The following is a 16,039-nucleotide window of genomic DNA, read 5'->3' as shown; positions in this document are numbered from 1 at the left end:
TGTGATTAAAGTGGAAATTTCGGCTTTAATCTTGAAATGTCCACTTTAACCTCGTAGTTTACTTTATCAGGCATCAATATTTTCATTCAGGGGTAGAGGATGGTAATCAGCCGTAAACGACGACAAAACTCGCTGTTATGTGTTTAGTTCACCTCTCTTTGCTAGAAGGAGAGTTAGCTTTGTTGATTTGACCTCGATTCCCTGCGCATGCGTGAGTACCGAAGAGCAAACTAACCTCTAAAATGGCATCGACATCTGACGAGAGACCAAAGCGAATGTACAAAGCAAAATACTCCACGGACGACATTTTGTGTATTAGAGTCCAATTTGGCGATACTGACTTGCCGGACTTCAATTTTGATGCAAGTGATCTGAAGAAAAGTGAGGTACCGTGGTTCAGCTGATCGTGGTGTTGAACACGCTTGTGTAGCCGATGCACCAACGGCAACGTTCGCCTTGGGAGGACTGCCACTTATGGTGGCAAGATGTAGCGGTCAGGGGCCGCTAAGATTCACACCGTCAAAAATGACGGTGATTTAATTATTTTAATAGAGGAGATCCCAGGAACGTCCCCAGCATTGGATCGACCCAAACACACTCACAACAGAGCCCAAATGAAGTGCACTGGAAACATTAAACAATTAAGTATATAATGCAATTAAATTAACTAAATGAAAGTAATAATACCACCTCTGACCCCTTCGGCGATATTACATTTAACATATACATACAAACACCACACAGCAAAGTCCATGTACAAACCAAACCGGATGATATGAGAGGTGACAAAGTTAAGTCCAGATATCTGTATGTTGAAAGGGTGAAGGAAAACACAGTCCTACCGGATGGATGTTTCAAGAGCGCTCCTTTTCTTGCGGGAATAAGCCAAATGAATCCAAACACAGTCCTCAGTATACAGGTGCCCAGACCCCAACAAACGAATACACTCCAGGACGCGATGATTAAATAAGCTCAAATAACAGCAGGCAGTGTGACAGATAAACACAACACACCACTTACAACAACAAAACAACTTTCTTTGTTTTTGGTCACATTGGTAACCTCATTTGACAACCTTTGACCCTGACAGCACCTGCACGGACTGCTGGGAGATGCAGTTCTTACTGACTGTAGTACTGCTACAAAGAGGTACATAACAAATTGAGTAGCACTGCTACGCGAAGACGGCCCGCCACGCATTCCTACCGGCCATCATGCTGCCAGCTACACCACCACCAGAGACGATGAACAGCAGCCACAGCAACAGACACTTTCTGTTGATTTACATGTGAAACTTTTGCCTTGTGTGCTTTTCAGAAAACGGAGTTGCCTGCAAAAAATAATTCAGCCCTCAAATAGTTAAAGCAGACCGTCGTAAACGTCATCCCAGTTTTTAATCGCTACGGCAAGCAGCAATAGATCACCACAGAGGACACATTACATTATGATATTCCAACTCTCTGCAAGTTTAGAATCCTATGTCTGTCCGTTACATTTTACAGATAAAGCGTTCATTTCGTTTAAATAACGAATACTGTTAATAATTACACACATGGCGGGGGGAGCGTTAGCGCTGCTGTCTCACAGGGAGTCCCGTCGCTGGTGTTCTCTGCCTGCAGTTCTCATGTTTTCCTGCTGGGTTTCCTTCCAAAGACATGCAGATTTGGTGACACTAAGATGACGCCAGCGTGTATGTGTGTGCTTGTATTCACCTTGCGATGAGTTGATGCCCCGTCTAGGGATTGTTTCTGCCTCGTGCCCGATGCTAACTGAAATGGACACATTCCTGGATTGATGGATTTAATCATTAAACATCCTTTTCAGAAATATTGCGGTAAGGCGTCCTTAGAATTTAATGGCTGTTCCAGGAAATTCACAACACGGCGAAGCCGAACCTATTCTCACCGTGATGACATCTCGCACTGCCACCTGGTGGATTCTTCCAGATTTACAGATAAACACAGAATATTAAGAGGCACATTGAAGATGATGGGTTTTTAGTTTTCTTGAAGAAGAGCCATTGACACTGAGGCCTGCATGTCTTAAGCAAACAGAACAAACAGTGAAACCCCAAATCAGCAGCCAGTCTGTCATGGATACACCCATAGAGTTAGAAGAGCTGAACGTGAGGGGACTAAAGGAGGTGTGTGAGAAGGTGGTGACAAGAACAAGAGGAACAGCAGGAAGGCATTTGTAGACGACGAAGAGGAGGAGGATCTTAACATTCACATTTATTTGCTGTGCATACTTTTTTTTTTATCCAAAGTGACTTACAACATAATCGAATACACATCAGCCTGGGAAACTGTTTGAGAAGTGTGACAGGACAGGGTTTACCGAATTGATCGCCACAAGTGAAGAGCACGGAACGAAACACAAGTGAGTTACAAAAACTTAACGGCTAATATCAGTAGGAAAGAAAGTCACCAGACGAGTCTTCAAACACATCGACGGGAGTCCGAATTTCAAATGGCGCTGGACAACGCGTTCTACCAGCAAATTACATTTTGTGGTATTGTGACAGTAATTAACAAGATGCCTGGATAGGCACAAACGTTTCTTTCAACGACTCCTGTGAATTCCAGCCAGCATCACTGGCACCATTTAGGAGGTTTTACTCCAAATTTGGTGTTTTTCCCATTTTTCTCCCCCCCCATCTCGAGTGTGATTTCTCATGTGCCTATTAAGACTGCTGCTGTCTGAGAAACGCTTGCCACATTCACAACAGTTAAGTGTTTTTTCACCCATATGGATTCTTTTATGGCTGTGAAGTCCAGTTCTGTCTGAGAATCGTTTATCACACTCAGTACAACAATAAGGCTTCTGCCCTGTGTGAATTCTCATGTGTTTGCTGAGGTTGCTGCTGTTTGAGAAACCCTTGCCACATTCAGTACAGCAATAGGGTTTCTCACCGGTGTGAATATTTTTATGATTTCGAAGTCCACTGTTGTTTGAAAAACGTTTACCACATTCAGAACAACAATAAGGCTTCTCCCCAGTATGAATTCTGATGTGGCATTGAAGACTGTACACATCGGAGAATCTTTTTCCACATTCAGAACAGCAGTGCGGTTTCTCTCCTGTATGAATTCTTGTATGCTTATGCAGAGTACTGCTGTGTGAGAATCGTTTGCCACACTCCACACAACCGTGAGGTTTCTCTCCAGTGTGAATTCTGATGTGGGTCTGAAGTTGGCTTTCCTGCAAGAATCGTTTTCCACACTCAGAACAACAATAAGGTTTCTCTCCAGTATGAATTCTTATATGGCATTTAAGGTGGTATATCTTTAAGAATTTTTTCCCACATTCAGAACAGCAATAAGGTTTTTCTCCAGTGTGGATTCTCGTGTGGACCAGAAGACTGTGTATATGTGAGAATTGCTTGCCACATTCTGAACAACAGTGAGTTTTACCAGCATTTTGGTTTCTGATGTATTTATGCACTTGTTGTTGATTGGTGCTATTGGCTTCTACCTTTGTCATATTGGCAGCATGAAGAGAACTGCACTGGAAAGGGGCTGGGGTCCAATTCTCTGATCCTCTTGTTGATTTCTCCTTTTTCCCTTTGTCCCGTTTCTGTTGTAGTCTGCCATGAAGAGAGGACTGTGCAGATGACGATGGAGAGAAGCTGCAATTCCCCTGCAAATCTGCAATAACAGAAACAGTATTTAGTTAAAAATGTATAAATTATTATATTCTGTGTATAAAGCAATGAATTGTCTGGCATCCAGAAGAGGGCTGTAATGTCTGATGAACAAAGGAAACAAGAAGAACAAAGAAAGAAGGATGTAAGTGCAAGCAACTCTGGTGAACAGAAGTTCTAATATGCCTGATGTGATCAAAACAGATGAACTTACCATGGAATCCGTCTTAATAAGCAGGTGTTTTGCTCAGCTAGCATTATAATAAGAGAGAGAGAGAGGGGGGCACACTGGTTGGCATTACTGCCTCACATCTAAGCTCTGTTCCCAGTCTATCCACTTTGTCTTTGAACTTTTCATCTTCTCCTGCTGTGTGTTCTATTTCTCCACTGTCCCCCCTTATCCCAAAAATGGGGCTCTTGTGTTAATTGGTTCCTGCTGTGACTAAGAGTGGTTGTTGGTGCCAGTGTTGCCCTGGGACTCCAAAATAATAAAGAATGTGTGGAACAGAATGGCATCAGACAGAGTGGCACTGCTGTAGTGGGCTTTGTAGGGACTCAGTCAAACTCAACGTTAAGGTCCTCCATGTCCAGTGGTCACTGATTTGTAACAGGCCTGTACGGTGCATCTGTCATCGTCAGTGACAAACTCTGCGCAGGAGCATGAATAGATATATGTGAAAGGGACTGATAGATAGATAGATAGATAGATAGATAGATAGATAGATAGATAGATAGATAAAGGCACTATATAATGTTAGAATTTAATTTTAGTATAGTAGGCAGGATTACATAGATGGATAGATGTGAAAGGCACTATATAACAGATAGATGAATAGATAAACAGAATTTAATATATCTATTATATAGTGCCTTTCACATCTATCTATTTATCTATCCATCTATGTAATCCTGCCTACTATACTAAAATTAAATTCTGTTTATCTATTCATCTTAGTATAGTAGAGAGGATTACATAGATAGATAGATCAGAAATGCACTTTATAAAATATAGACAGATAGTTATGCCAACCACTATATGATAGAGAGACAGAGAGAGTTGCGCTGTGGTTAAGGCTTTGGACTTCAAACCCTGAGGTTGTAGGTTCAAATCCCACTATTGATGCCACTGTGTCACCCTCAGCAGGTCACTTCACTTTGCCTGTACTACAATTGGAACAAACAAAAGAAATGTAACTAATTGTGTTTCAGATGTTGGAAGTCCCCTTGAATACAGGCATCAGTCAAATAATAAGTGTTAGTAACTGTAAGAGTCAAATCTGTTTGAATGGTAAATTCATATTTTGTTTAAATGAATGTTAACTAGAATGCAGCTTTCCCACAGATAGTGAATGATTCTCTTTCCCGCCCCCTAAGCCAGACAGAATGTTAACGGACTGTTCTTCGTGCTTTGCTCTGTTTCCATGTCTCGTCCACAGGACGCTCTCAGACTGCAGCCGGACACCCATAAAGAATTGTGAAGTGTGAGGCAGAAAGGCAGAGAGTTTTTCAACCGTGGGTTCTTCTTATGTATGCATGTCAAGCGTAGGTCTTCATGTATGTGACAACACGTGGAAAACTTAAGAAATGTAACCAACACACTTAAGCCTTAGGCAGGACATCACAGACAGGAACTCTTTTTTCTTTTTTGTGAGTATTACCGAATTTCTTCATTATTTTTTTCATGTGAACGGTTTACTTTGAATTTCACTAAAACCTTTCAAATGAAGACACTTGGACTGTGGAGTTATTAGCAGTAAATAAAAAAACAAAATCACTCAGGTAGGTATAATTGCATAGCAGGGTGTGGTTTTGAGTGTTTTTTAGCCACATTTGTGTCTTAACTGTAACAGAATTGAGGTCATATACATTTTAATAACAGGAGATCCTATCATTTTACTGAGAACCAAATCAATATTTCATGATCTTAACTCTTTTAGGGCGGATGTCGACTTTTGTCGACAGGAGGGGTTGAGGGCGAATGTTAACAAAAGTCGACATCCAGGGATAGAGGGCGACAATCAGCTGTTAATGGCGACAAAACTCACCGTCACGTTGCAGGCATTTCCTCTGTGCTTGGAGGAATGTTAGACTCGTTGACTCGGCAACTAATCCTTGCGTGTGCGTGAGTTGCGAAATGTAAACAATGGCAAGATGGCATCGACATGTCACAAGGGAGTGAAGCGAGTGCAGAAAAGAAAACACTCAGCAGACGATGTTTTGCGCATTATCACGGAGTCGGACTCTGATTTTTCAGAATCTGATTTTATTGACAGTGATCAGGAGATCGAGCAAGAGAGTGAGAAGCCGGCATTAGCTGATCAGACACCAGCCGAAGCCGCGCCAGCTGATCCGCGGCCAGCTGAGCGCATTCATGCAACCGATGCATCTACGGCAAGGTTCACGTGGGAGGAATACACAGACATTGATCCATGGGAGCCGAACTGGCTACCGGACTTCACAAGACGGCATGGCTTGCTGTTGGACACGACAGATCACCAGCTGCTGAACTACTTCAGGCTGCTCTCTCCTGATGCTGCTTTTCAGCTACTGTCAGACGAGACAAACAGGTAGGCAGAGAAATTTTTTGAATCACGGGCTGCGCTTGCATCACATTCTCGTTTTTCAAAGTGGAAACCCACAACGAAAAGACAAGATGAAGCGCAATGTGGCATTACAAATAGAGATGGGACAGAACTGGTGATATATCTTCAGGGAGCATTGGTCCAAACATGCTTTGTCCCCTGGTGGCTTTGGACAGGTTATACAGCATGGTGATAGGTACGTGATGCTGCAAAGTTTTATTCACTTCTGTAATAAACAGAAGCAAATCCCATGGGGTGAGCCAGGCTATAACACCATGCATAAAGTTCAGCCCCTGCTTGACATCGTGGAACCAACATAGAAACAATTTGATCAGCCTGGCTGTGATTTGTCTCTGCATGAATCTATGATAAAATAAAAGGGACGCCTTTTATTCTGCAAATATATGCCAGACAAGCCCACAAAGTATGGCATATAGGATTTTGTACTGGCAGAAGCAAACACTGGTTTCTGCCTGAAAGTAATTACATATACAGGAAAGTATTTCTTACAAAGAGAGAACTGTCCCTCGACAAGTCAGGTTGTGCTGGAGCTGCTTCAGGGCTATGAACATTTGGGTCATGTTGTGTACATTTGGACAATTTTTATACATGCCCAGAATTGTTCATGGAGCTACAGAGCAGAGGAATTGGAGCTTGTGGCACAGTGAAGGTGAACAGGAGACACATGAAGCCAGACAGGCTAAAGAGGAAAAGAGGTGACAATACGGTTTTCATGCGGGCAGAAAACTTGGTGGCAGTGGCATGGCATGATGTCAAACGGGTGACTTGTCTCTCTACAGTACACACTAACAATATATGTGAGAAAGTGCAGCAACAGACAATTGAAAAGTAGGCACCAAAGCAACACGTATTGTAAGGAGTGCAATGTGGCAATGACTGAAATTGGCTGCTTTGAGCGAGATCAGACTTTGCTGTGTAAAATGTATGTGAAATCATAGAGTATGCAGGCTCATACAACATGCAAGACAGTAACATTTGTCAAAAGGAAATATGTTTTTGTTGATTTCAATTGCTTTGTGTTCTTTTTTTAAAAAAAGTTAGTTTTTGGACAAATATTAAGCCCTGGGAGAAAAGAAACAAAAAAATAATAATTAGCCCTAATAGAGTTAATCAGAGCTTTATGCTGGAAACATTGATTTTTTTTTTTTTGTTAACAGGTCAGATATCAGGTGCTGTTCCTGCCTCAACTGTTCCGATTTGCACCTCTACCAAGAAAACCATCATTCAAATTTGCAAATGCCGTCATTTTACCTTTCTTTCACATTTAATAACATTACTTACTCATTCCAGCACTCCCAGATGACCTCTGCTCTCCTGCTTCCCTCCCATTTCCTTCAGCGCTTTTCTCCTCCGAGTCTGACATCTCAGATTTCACTTCCGCAGAATCCTCCTCGGCAGCCAGTTGTCCCGTATTAGCAAGCCAGGGCGGTAAATGGGAATGAGACTCCCCACTGATTTCTTGCTTGAAAGTCCTCCCAGTTTTGTGCTTTGGCAGTGGGAAACATTTGGAATCCTCATCTTTAATCTCCTCCTTGCACTCCTCCTCTTTACAAATGGACATTCTTCCGTCCCACTGCTCCGCCGTCACACAGAAGTCCTCCGGTGCACCCCATTCACAGTCCTCTTGTTTAACGCATCTTTCATCCATGCCCTCCTGTTTGACGGAGGCCATGCTGTGTGTGAAACTCTTCTCTCCCCTCCCAGAGTGTCTTGCTCCTTTCTTCTACGATTCCCCCTCTCACGTGAACAGCTCTGGCTGGGAAGCCATCAGTCACCTCATCACATTGCCATATGAGCTGGTACATTCACCTGTGAAAATAAAATAAAAAAATAATTGCCTTGTTAAATTGTCATAAATCGCTTGGAAACTATAAATAATAATTCTTCATGTGTATATTACGTTTTTTCTCACTACTCAAAGCAGAGTGGGGAGCAAGTAATGCGCAGCACCCAACTTGATGATGACATGGCAGCCATTTTTCTGCCACTGCATTCACCACACATTAGCTGGTAAGTGGTGAGAAATAAATAAACCTTCCAAGTCAAACTGGGTCTTTGCAATGAAACGCTTAAAATAGAGCAGAGGTAACACTAAGCGCGAATGACCTGCCCGCCGATGACTTCTTCGTCCCCCAAACCATCCTGTTGCTCACTGACACTCTTCCTCCTCTTCTTCTTCTTGTCCTGTTGTTCTGCTCCCTTTGCTTCTTAAGAAAGTGCAGCCCCCTGTGCAAAAGCCCACTCAAGGAATCAAACAAAGAGAAGTGAGAGAGTGAGCCAATTACACTCAGGAGATGATTAGGGGGGCCAGAATAACTAATTTAGCCAGGACATTGGGATACCCCCTACTCTTCACGAAGGATGCCCAAGAATCTTTAATGGCCACGGTGAGCCGAGACCTCAGTTTTATGGCACAATTTTCACAACACACTCTCCCCGTCACTCTACTGGTGGCATTGGGTTCCATATTCAGACCATAGGGTAAGCGCCCCCTGCTGGCCTCACCAACACCTCTTCAAGCAGCAACCCCGGCTTTTCCTAGGTGGTCTCCCATCCCAGGACTGGCCAGGCCTGAACAGGCTTAACTGCAGGTGAATGACCTCTCCTGAAGTGCAGGTGGTCCGGCAGATATAGAGTAGAGTAACCGATCTTTTAACCAAACACAGACACCTACCAAATAAACCTTTATGAGAAATTTGAAATGCAGTGAAAAGACTAAGAAGCTCTCAGCAGATGTAGAGCGGCTGCGCCTGCGTGTTCACGGAGAGGCAGGCGGCTGCGCGTGCGTGTTCACTGACAGCCAGGCGGCTGCGCGTGCGTGTTCACTGACAGCCAGGCGGCTGCGCGTGCGTGTTCACTGACAGCCAGGCGGCTGCGCGTGCGTGTTCACTGACAGCCAGGCGGCTGCGCGTGCGTGTTCACTGACAGCCAGGCGGCTGCGCGTGCGTGTTCACTGACAGCCAGGCGGCTGCGCGTGCGTGTTCACTGACAGCCAGGCGGCTGCGCGTGCGTGTTCACTGACAGCCAGGCGGCTGAGCCTGCGTGTTCAAGGAGAGCGAGGCGGCTGCGCGTGCGTTTCAACTGACAGCCAGGCGGCTGCGCCTGCGTTTTCACTGACAGCCAGGCGGCTGCGCGTGCGTGTTCACTGAGAGCCAGGCTGGTGTTTTGCACGGAGCATGCGTCACATCAAAACGGAGCGCAAAGATGCGCGGACACGGAGAGATCTGTGACAATTACATCTTAGTGCACCTGCACCAAATCAGAAGAGGCACAGATATTGTCATAACCTAAAATTCAACTGTGTTGCATTTTCAGTCATGACATTTCTAGGGTATAATCCACATGTCAGTAAGTAACAGCAGATGAAATCTGAAGTGATTCGGACCTTCCAGTCTGGAGTTAAGAGGGGAATTATTTCGACAGGGGTGAAATCAACATCCTAAAATCCTATTGTAGCTACAGTTAAATAATATCAATACAATAACACACAAAATATAAAGAACTGGAATCCAGCCCTGGAATAATCAAAGGCACTTTGACATTTACCTTAAGAAAGATCAGATAACAGCTCGTCACTTGCGCGACCAACGAGCACACAAAAGCGGGTGTGGATTTAAGGGCGAATTCGGCACGACACCGACCCTGTCGCTCTGTTTTGGTGAAATTTCCAACCTGGAAAGTTTAATGAAACCCGTTACACTCTAAACTCGGGCTGACAATCACAGGACGGGACGAGGGAGCGACTCGGCCAGCGTTAAAAAATTAAATAAACCTTCCAAGTCAAACTGCGCCTTTGCGATGAAACCCTTCAAATAGAGCCGAGGTAACGCTGAGCGCGAATGGCTTGCCCGCCGATGATTTCTTCGTCCCCCAAACCCTCCTGTTGCTCACCGACACTCCTCCTCTTCTTCTTGTCCTGTCGTTCTGCTCGCTTTTCTTCTTAAGAAAGTGCATCCCACCCTCCCCGCTGCGCAAAAGCCCACTAAAGGAATCAAACAACGAGAACGAGCGAAAACAAAACGAGTCATCAACGAGCGACTCGAGGGAAGAAGTACACAAATAACCCCCACGTCGGGAAAATACTGCCATCTACTGTACGGAGGAAAAATACTTTGTAATAAGTTTCCGTGCGAGTCTTTCGGTGTCTTTTTTTTAATTGTGGTCCACAGGGTCTTTTCGTTTCTGCCGCCGACACGTTTTGCTTCTTGCCATCTTTCCTTATCAGTGTTGGAATAGTAAGAATGATAACCGCTGGTTTTGTTAAATTTTAATAATGAGAAATAACAGGATTTTGTAGGAGATTGCAGAGCACTGAGCTGTTTGTGAGGTACTGGTCTCTGATCAAAACTTCAGAGCAGAATTCGTGTCATATCCATCCATCCATCCATTTTCCAACCCACTGAATCCGAACACAGGGTCACGGGGGTCTGCTGGAGCCAATCCCAGCCAACACAGGGCACAAGGCAGGGAACAATCCTGGGCAGGGTGCCAACCCACCGCAGGACACACACAAACACACCCACACACCAAGCACACACTAGGGCCAATTTAGAATCGCCAATCCACCAAACCTGCATGTCTTTGGACTGTGGGAGGAAACCAGAGCGCCCGGAGGAAACCCACGCAGACACGGGGAGAACATGCAAACTCCACACAGGGTGGACCCGGGAATCGAACCCAGGTCCCCAGATCTCCCAACTGCAAGGCAGCAGCGCTACCCACTGCGCCACCGTGCCGCCCCATTCGTGTCATATTGAAATATTTATTCTATTTGTATTATTTGCTGAATGGGGAGCGGTGTCATTGTAAACGAATTTGACCCGGGGCTCCTTCTGCACATCAAGGGCAGCAAATTCCTTGGAGGGGCGGCTGCGGCAGCTGACCTTACTTAGAAAATTAACAGCACCTCCATAGTCAAGAAGGCGCAGCAGCAGTTTCTCCACTTCTTTCGGAGGCTGAAGAAGGTAAGCCCACCCGCCCCAAGCTACAGCACATCCGACGGGGGCCACCAGAACTATGGATACCTGTACTCATAAACAACAGTTGTTTCTTTCCCTTTATTTATTTATTTTTTACATTGGAGTGGTGGCTCAGAGGCTAGGGATCTGTGGCGGCAATCGGAATATTGCAGGTTCGAAACCCGTAAACATCAGAAATGTCTCCATCTACTCCATTGGGCCATCGAGCAAAAAGGCCCTCAACCTGCAATTGCTCCGTCCTGGGTATGACATTAATCTGCATCCAGCCCTGTGAGGAGGTCCTCAAAATGTGAAGGGAAAACTTGGGGATTGGTGGCAGGACTGGCATTCCAGCCACCGTGAAACACCTCACATCTCTCCAAAGTGGTGCTGAGGTGTTACCCATTGCTTGGCTGCACTTGGGGTCCCAATCTGCAGTGGTTTGTTGTGTGGTGGGAGTGCCAATGTGCTGTGATCAGTGCATGCTCCTAATCTCTCTCTCTCTCTCTCTCATCTTATTTACATTGGGTCATCTTTCTTGTTCTTTGGTCTGCTAGTACTACCCTTGGTTCCGGGTGGTCCCGCCAACTAGCAGGGCATCTGTTTCTGCATGTGGCCTGAGACACCACCTGTCCTTTATTAAAGTACAAAAGTGTCCAGCATTATTACTTGAGCACAAAGGCTTCTGAAACACTCAACAATTAAAACATACAGTGCATCCGGAAAGTATTCCCAGCGCATCACTTTATCCACATTTTGTTATGTTACAGCCTTATTCCAAAATTGATTAAATTCATTTTTTCCTCAGAATTCTACACACAACACCCCATAATGACAACGTGACAAAATGTTTACTTGAGGTTTTTGCAAATTTATTAAAAATAAAAAAATTGAGAAAGCACATGTCCATAAGTATTCACAGCCTTTGCCGTGAAGCTCCAAATTGAGCTCAGGTCCATCCTGTTTCCCCTGATCATCCTTGAGATGTTTCTGCAGCTTCATTGGAGGTCCACCTGTGGTAAATTCAGTTGGCTGGACATGATTTGGAAAGGCACACACCTGTCTATAGAAGGTCCCACAGTTGACAGTTCATGTCAGAGCACAAACCAAGCATGAAGTCAAAGGAATTGTCTGTAGACCTCCGAGACAGGATTGTCTCAAGGCACAAATCTGGGGAAGGTTACAGAAAAATTTCTGCTGCTTTGAAGGTCCCAATGAGCGCAGTGGCCTCCATCATCCGTAAGTGGAAGAAGTTCGAAACCACCAGGACTCGTCCTAGAGCTGGCTGGCCATCTAAACTGAGCGATCAGGGGAGAAGGGCCTTAGTCAGGGAGGTGACCAAGAACCCGATGGTCACTCTGTCAGAGCTCCAGAAGTCCTCTGTGGAGAGAGGAAAACCTTCCAGAAGGACAACCATCTCTGCAGCAATCCACCAATCAGGCCTGTATGGTAGAGTGGTCAGACAGAAGCCACTCCTTAGTAAAAGGCACATGGCAGCCCACCTGGAGTTTGACAAAAGGCACCTGAAGGACTCTCAGACCATGAGAAAGAAAATTCTCTGGTCTGATGAGACCAAGATTGAACTCTTTGGTGTGAATGCCAGGCATCACATTTGGAGGAAACCAGGCACCGCTCATCACCAGGCCAATACCATCCCTACAGTGAAGCATGGTGGTGGCAGCATCATACTGTGGGGATGGGAGACTAGTCAGGATAAAGGGAAAGATGACTGCAGCAATGTACAGAGACATCCTGGATGAAAACCTGCTCCAGTGCGCTCTTGACCTTAGAGTGGGGCGACGGTTTATCTTTCAGCAGGACAACGACCCTAAGCACACAGCCAAGATATCACAGGAGTGGCTTCAGGACAACTCTGTGAATGTCCTTGAGTGGCCCAGACAGAGCCCAGACTTGAATCCGATTGAACATCTCTGGAGAGATCTTAAAATGGCTGTGCAACCTGATGGAGCTTGAGATGTGCTGCAAAGAGGAATGGGCCAGACTGGCCAAGGATAGGTTTGCCAAGCTTGTGGCATCATATTCAACAAGGCTTGAGGCTGGAATTGCTGCCAAAGGTTCATCGACAAAGTATTGAGCAAAGGCTGTGAATACTTATGGACATGGGATTTCTCCGTGTTTTATTTGTAATAAATTTAAAAAAACCTCAAGTAAACTTTTTTCACGTTGTCATTATGGGGTGTTGTGTGTAGAATTCTGAGGAAAACAATGAATTTAATCCATTTTGGAATAAGGCTGTAACATAACAAAATGTGGGAAAAGTGATGCACTGGGAATACTTTCCGTATGTACTGTAGATAGATATATATATATACGCTTTATTTTTTGAATCCATCCATCCATCCATCCATCCATTTTCTAACCCGCTGAATCTGAACACAGGGTCACGGGGGTCTGCTGGAGCCAATCCCAGCCAACACAGGGCGCAAGGCAGGAAACAAACCCCGGGCAGGGCGCCAGACCACCGCAGATTATATAGAATCTGTCTATCTATTTATCTTTCTATCTATCATATAGTGCCTTTCACATATTCATCTATTATATCTATCTATTATATAGTGCGTATCTATCTATCTATCTATCTATCTGTTATATAGTGTCTTTCACACTATCTATGTTCCTATCTATCAATCATTTAGTACCTTTCACATATTTATGTATTATATAGTGCCTTTCACATATTATATCTATCTATCTATCTATTTTATAGTGCATATCTATCTGTTATATAGTGTCTTTCACACTTTCTATGTTCCTATCAATTATATAGTACCTTTCACATATTTATGTATTATATAGTGCCTTTCACATATTATATCTATCTATCAATTCATCAGTTGGTAAATCATTAAGGGTAAATTTCCCACAAACATCAGGATGGTTTTCTTCCCCCAGAGAGCACATACTGTATTTATGTGTCTGTTGAGCCGCAGTCCTGGGCTGCATTACTTCACGCCGCTGTATGCTGCAGTACGATGTACGAATGGTCTGAGAATGAAGCCACTTGGCTTAACATGACCAAATCCTGCTTTGCCGTTCAGCTTTGCTAGAATACCCTGCACTTCTCCTCAGCAGGATGGGCCTTTCTGAGATCTGTCAGCTCACAATGGCTCAAGTATCTCTCAGACAGGAGGTTATCATGTTCTTTGTAGTCTCGTGGCTATCATTGTATAACTTTAACGTTTTCTATCAGAACTTCCATTCAGTTTTATTCAGAATCGGCTTTATGTTTCTGTATGGGGGTAACTTGAGAGGTGAATGAGGGCAGGTGAATTCTTGGCTGTTCACAATCAAATAAACTAAAGTACAAAGACTAGGCAAGTTTAAGTGGGTGACCAGTGCTTGACCATTACAAGCAAATTTTAATAAAGTCTCCACAAAGACACAGACAGATAAACACACACTCAGACACAGCTGGCCGATTCTGACCCTGATGTTCATTTTAATGAGTGGGCCGTTTGATCAGTAATTTGTCTTTCTCAGCCATTTTCTTTAGCGATCACTTTCAGGGTTTCAGACAGTCACAGTATGTGGAGAAGTGAGTGGACCCGAGATGGTGGTTTAAGATTCAAGCCATTTGAGAAAGTCACACATTCCCATTTATTGGCTTAGCAGATGCGTTTATCTAAAGTGACCAACAAAAGAGGCCCACTTAATTGGGTAAAAATCAGTCAGGCGGGTGGTAATGGTGGGGAACTGTTTGCAAAAAAGTGTGACATGTCAAGGCTACAAAACTGATCATCTCACATGAAGAGCTCAGAACAAAACACAAGCGAGTTACAATTCATGGGTTACAAAACCGAACAGCGAATATCAGTGAGGCAGAAACTCACTAAACAAGAGGATCGTCAGACGTTTCCTGAACACATCGAGGGAGTCCCAAGTCCAAAGGGAGGGTGGGCTGCGCATTCCACCAGCCAGGAGCTATACAAGAAGAGAGCCTGGACTGAGATTTGATGCCAGGCTGATGTGACATCTGCAGGCGTCATTCGTCAGCAGATCCGCTTGGTCAAGAAGGAGCACAGGACCCCACAAGTGTCTCCATATATACTGTACATACAGGTGCTGACCCACTGACTACTCTAGACAAGCATCAAATATTTCAACTCAATGCTACAGGAGCCCTCTGAAGAGAGCAGTGACAGTTGCCCACCTTAGATGATTGAGCACTGCATTTTCTTTCACCTGCAGTGGCCTGGTTGCACAATTTGGTGCTCCTGCCAGCACAGAGTTGCAGTTGTCCAGGTGTCACAAGACCAAAGCTTGGATCAGAAGCTGCGGTGCATACGCGGTCAGATATGGTCTGATCTTGTGGATATTGCATACAGCACAGTTTCTTAAACTACGGCACGTGGCCCATTTTTGGTCCTGATTTGCCAGTTTTTGTGTCACACTGAGACGGGAGTCACCATTGTATTCAATAAGAAAGGGCTGCATATGGTTTGCAGAGTGTCTCACAATGGTTTGCTGCTGTTGTGTGGATGTCATCAGTGATTCTCCAAGGGGGGGACCAACGCCCCTCTCCCCCCGTTTGACAATCAGTAGCGATTCTCCGAGGGGGACTGGGTCTCGATGATACTAAGAAGGGCAATACTGGGTTGCAAGGAAACAAGCAAAAAACAAAGTTTGAGCAACAGTGGCGTACAGAGAATTGGTAAGACAAGGAGATGGTCCCTGGAGGACAAGGCGGTCATTGATTACCACCCGAAGGTTGGGTTGACTTGGCGGGTGTAAGTGACACTGAGACAAGCTGAACAGAGATGGGGCAATGAATAGTTGGATGAGCTGGGAGGACAAGAAGGTCCATCTATGCCAGG

General features: G+C 44.7%; 1 protein-coding gene across 1 annotated transcript; it reads right to left on the bottom strand.

Annotated features, from left to right (window-relative positions):
- Positions 1-2,070: 2,070 nt before the first annotated feature.
- On the bottom strand, positions 2,071-8,051 carry LOC114641636 (zinc finger protein 501-like). The gene is made up of 2 exons (XM_028790672.2): positions 7,528-8,051; positions 2,071-3,647 (listed from the first exon to the last, which is right to left on the bottom strand). The coding sequence occupies exons 1-2, from the start codon at positions 7,916-7,918 to the stop codon at positions 2,605-2,607; spliced, it is 1,434 nt and encodes a 477-aa protein (XP_028646505.2). The 5' UTR covers positions 7,919-8,051; the 3' UTR covers positions 2,071-2,604.
- Positions 8,052-16,039: the final 7,988 nt, after the last annotated feature.

This window comes from Erpetoichthys calabaricus, chromosome 5 (genome assembly GCF_900747795.2).
Source record: "Erpetoichthys calabaricus chromosome 5, fErpCal1.3, whole genome shotgun sequence".
NCBI classification, from domain to species: domain Eukaryota; kingdom Metazoa; phylum Chordata; class Cladistia; order Polypteriformes; family Polypteridae; genus Erpetoichthys; species Erpetoichthys calabaricus.
The sequence above is the reverse complement of the archived record's forward strand: the minus strand, read 5'-3'. Positions and strand labels throughout refer to the sequence as shown.

Bases quoted from the DNA above. Each gene is read 5' to 3' on its own strand.
- LOC114641636 (XM_028790672.2), bottom strand. From the start codon at position 7,918: ATGGCCTCCGTCAAACAGGAGGGCATGGATGAAAGATGCGTTAAACAA. The intron at 3,648-7,527 runs GTAAGTAATGTT...CTGTTATTGCAG, and splicing joins ATCTGGGAGTGCTGGAATGA to ATTTGCAGGGGAATTGCAGC.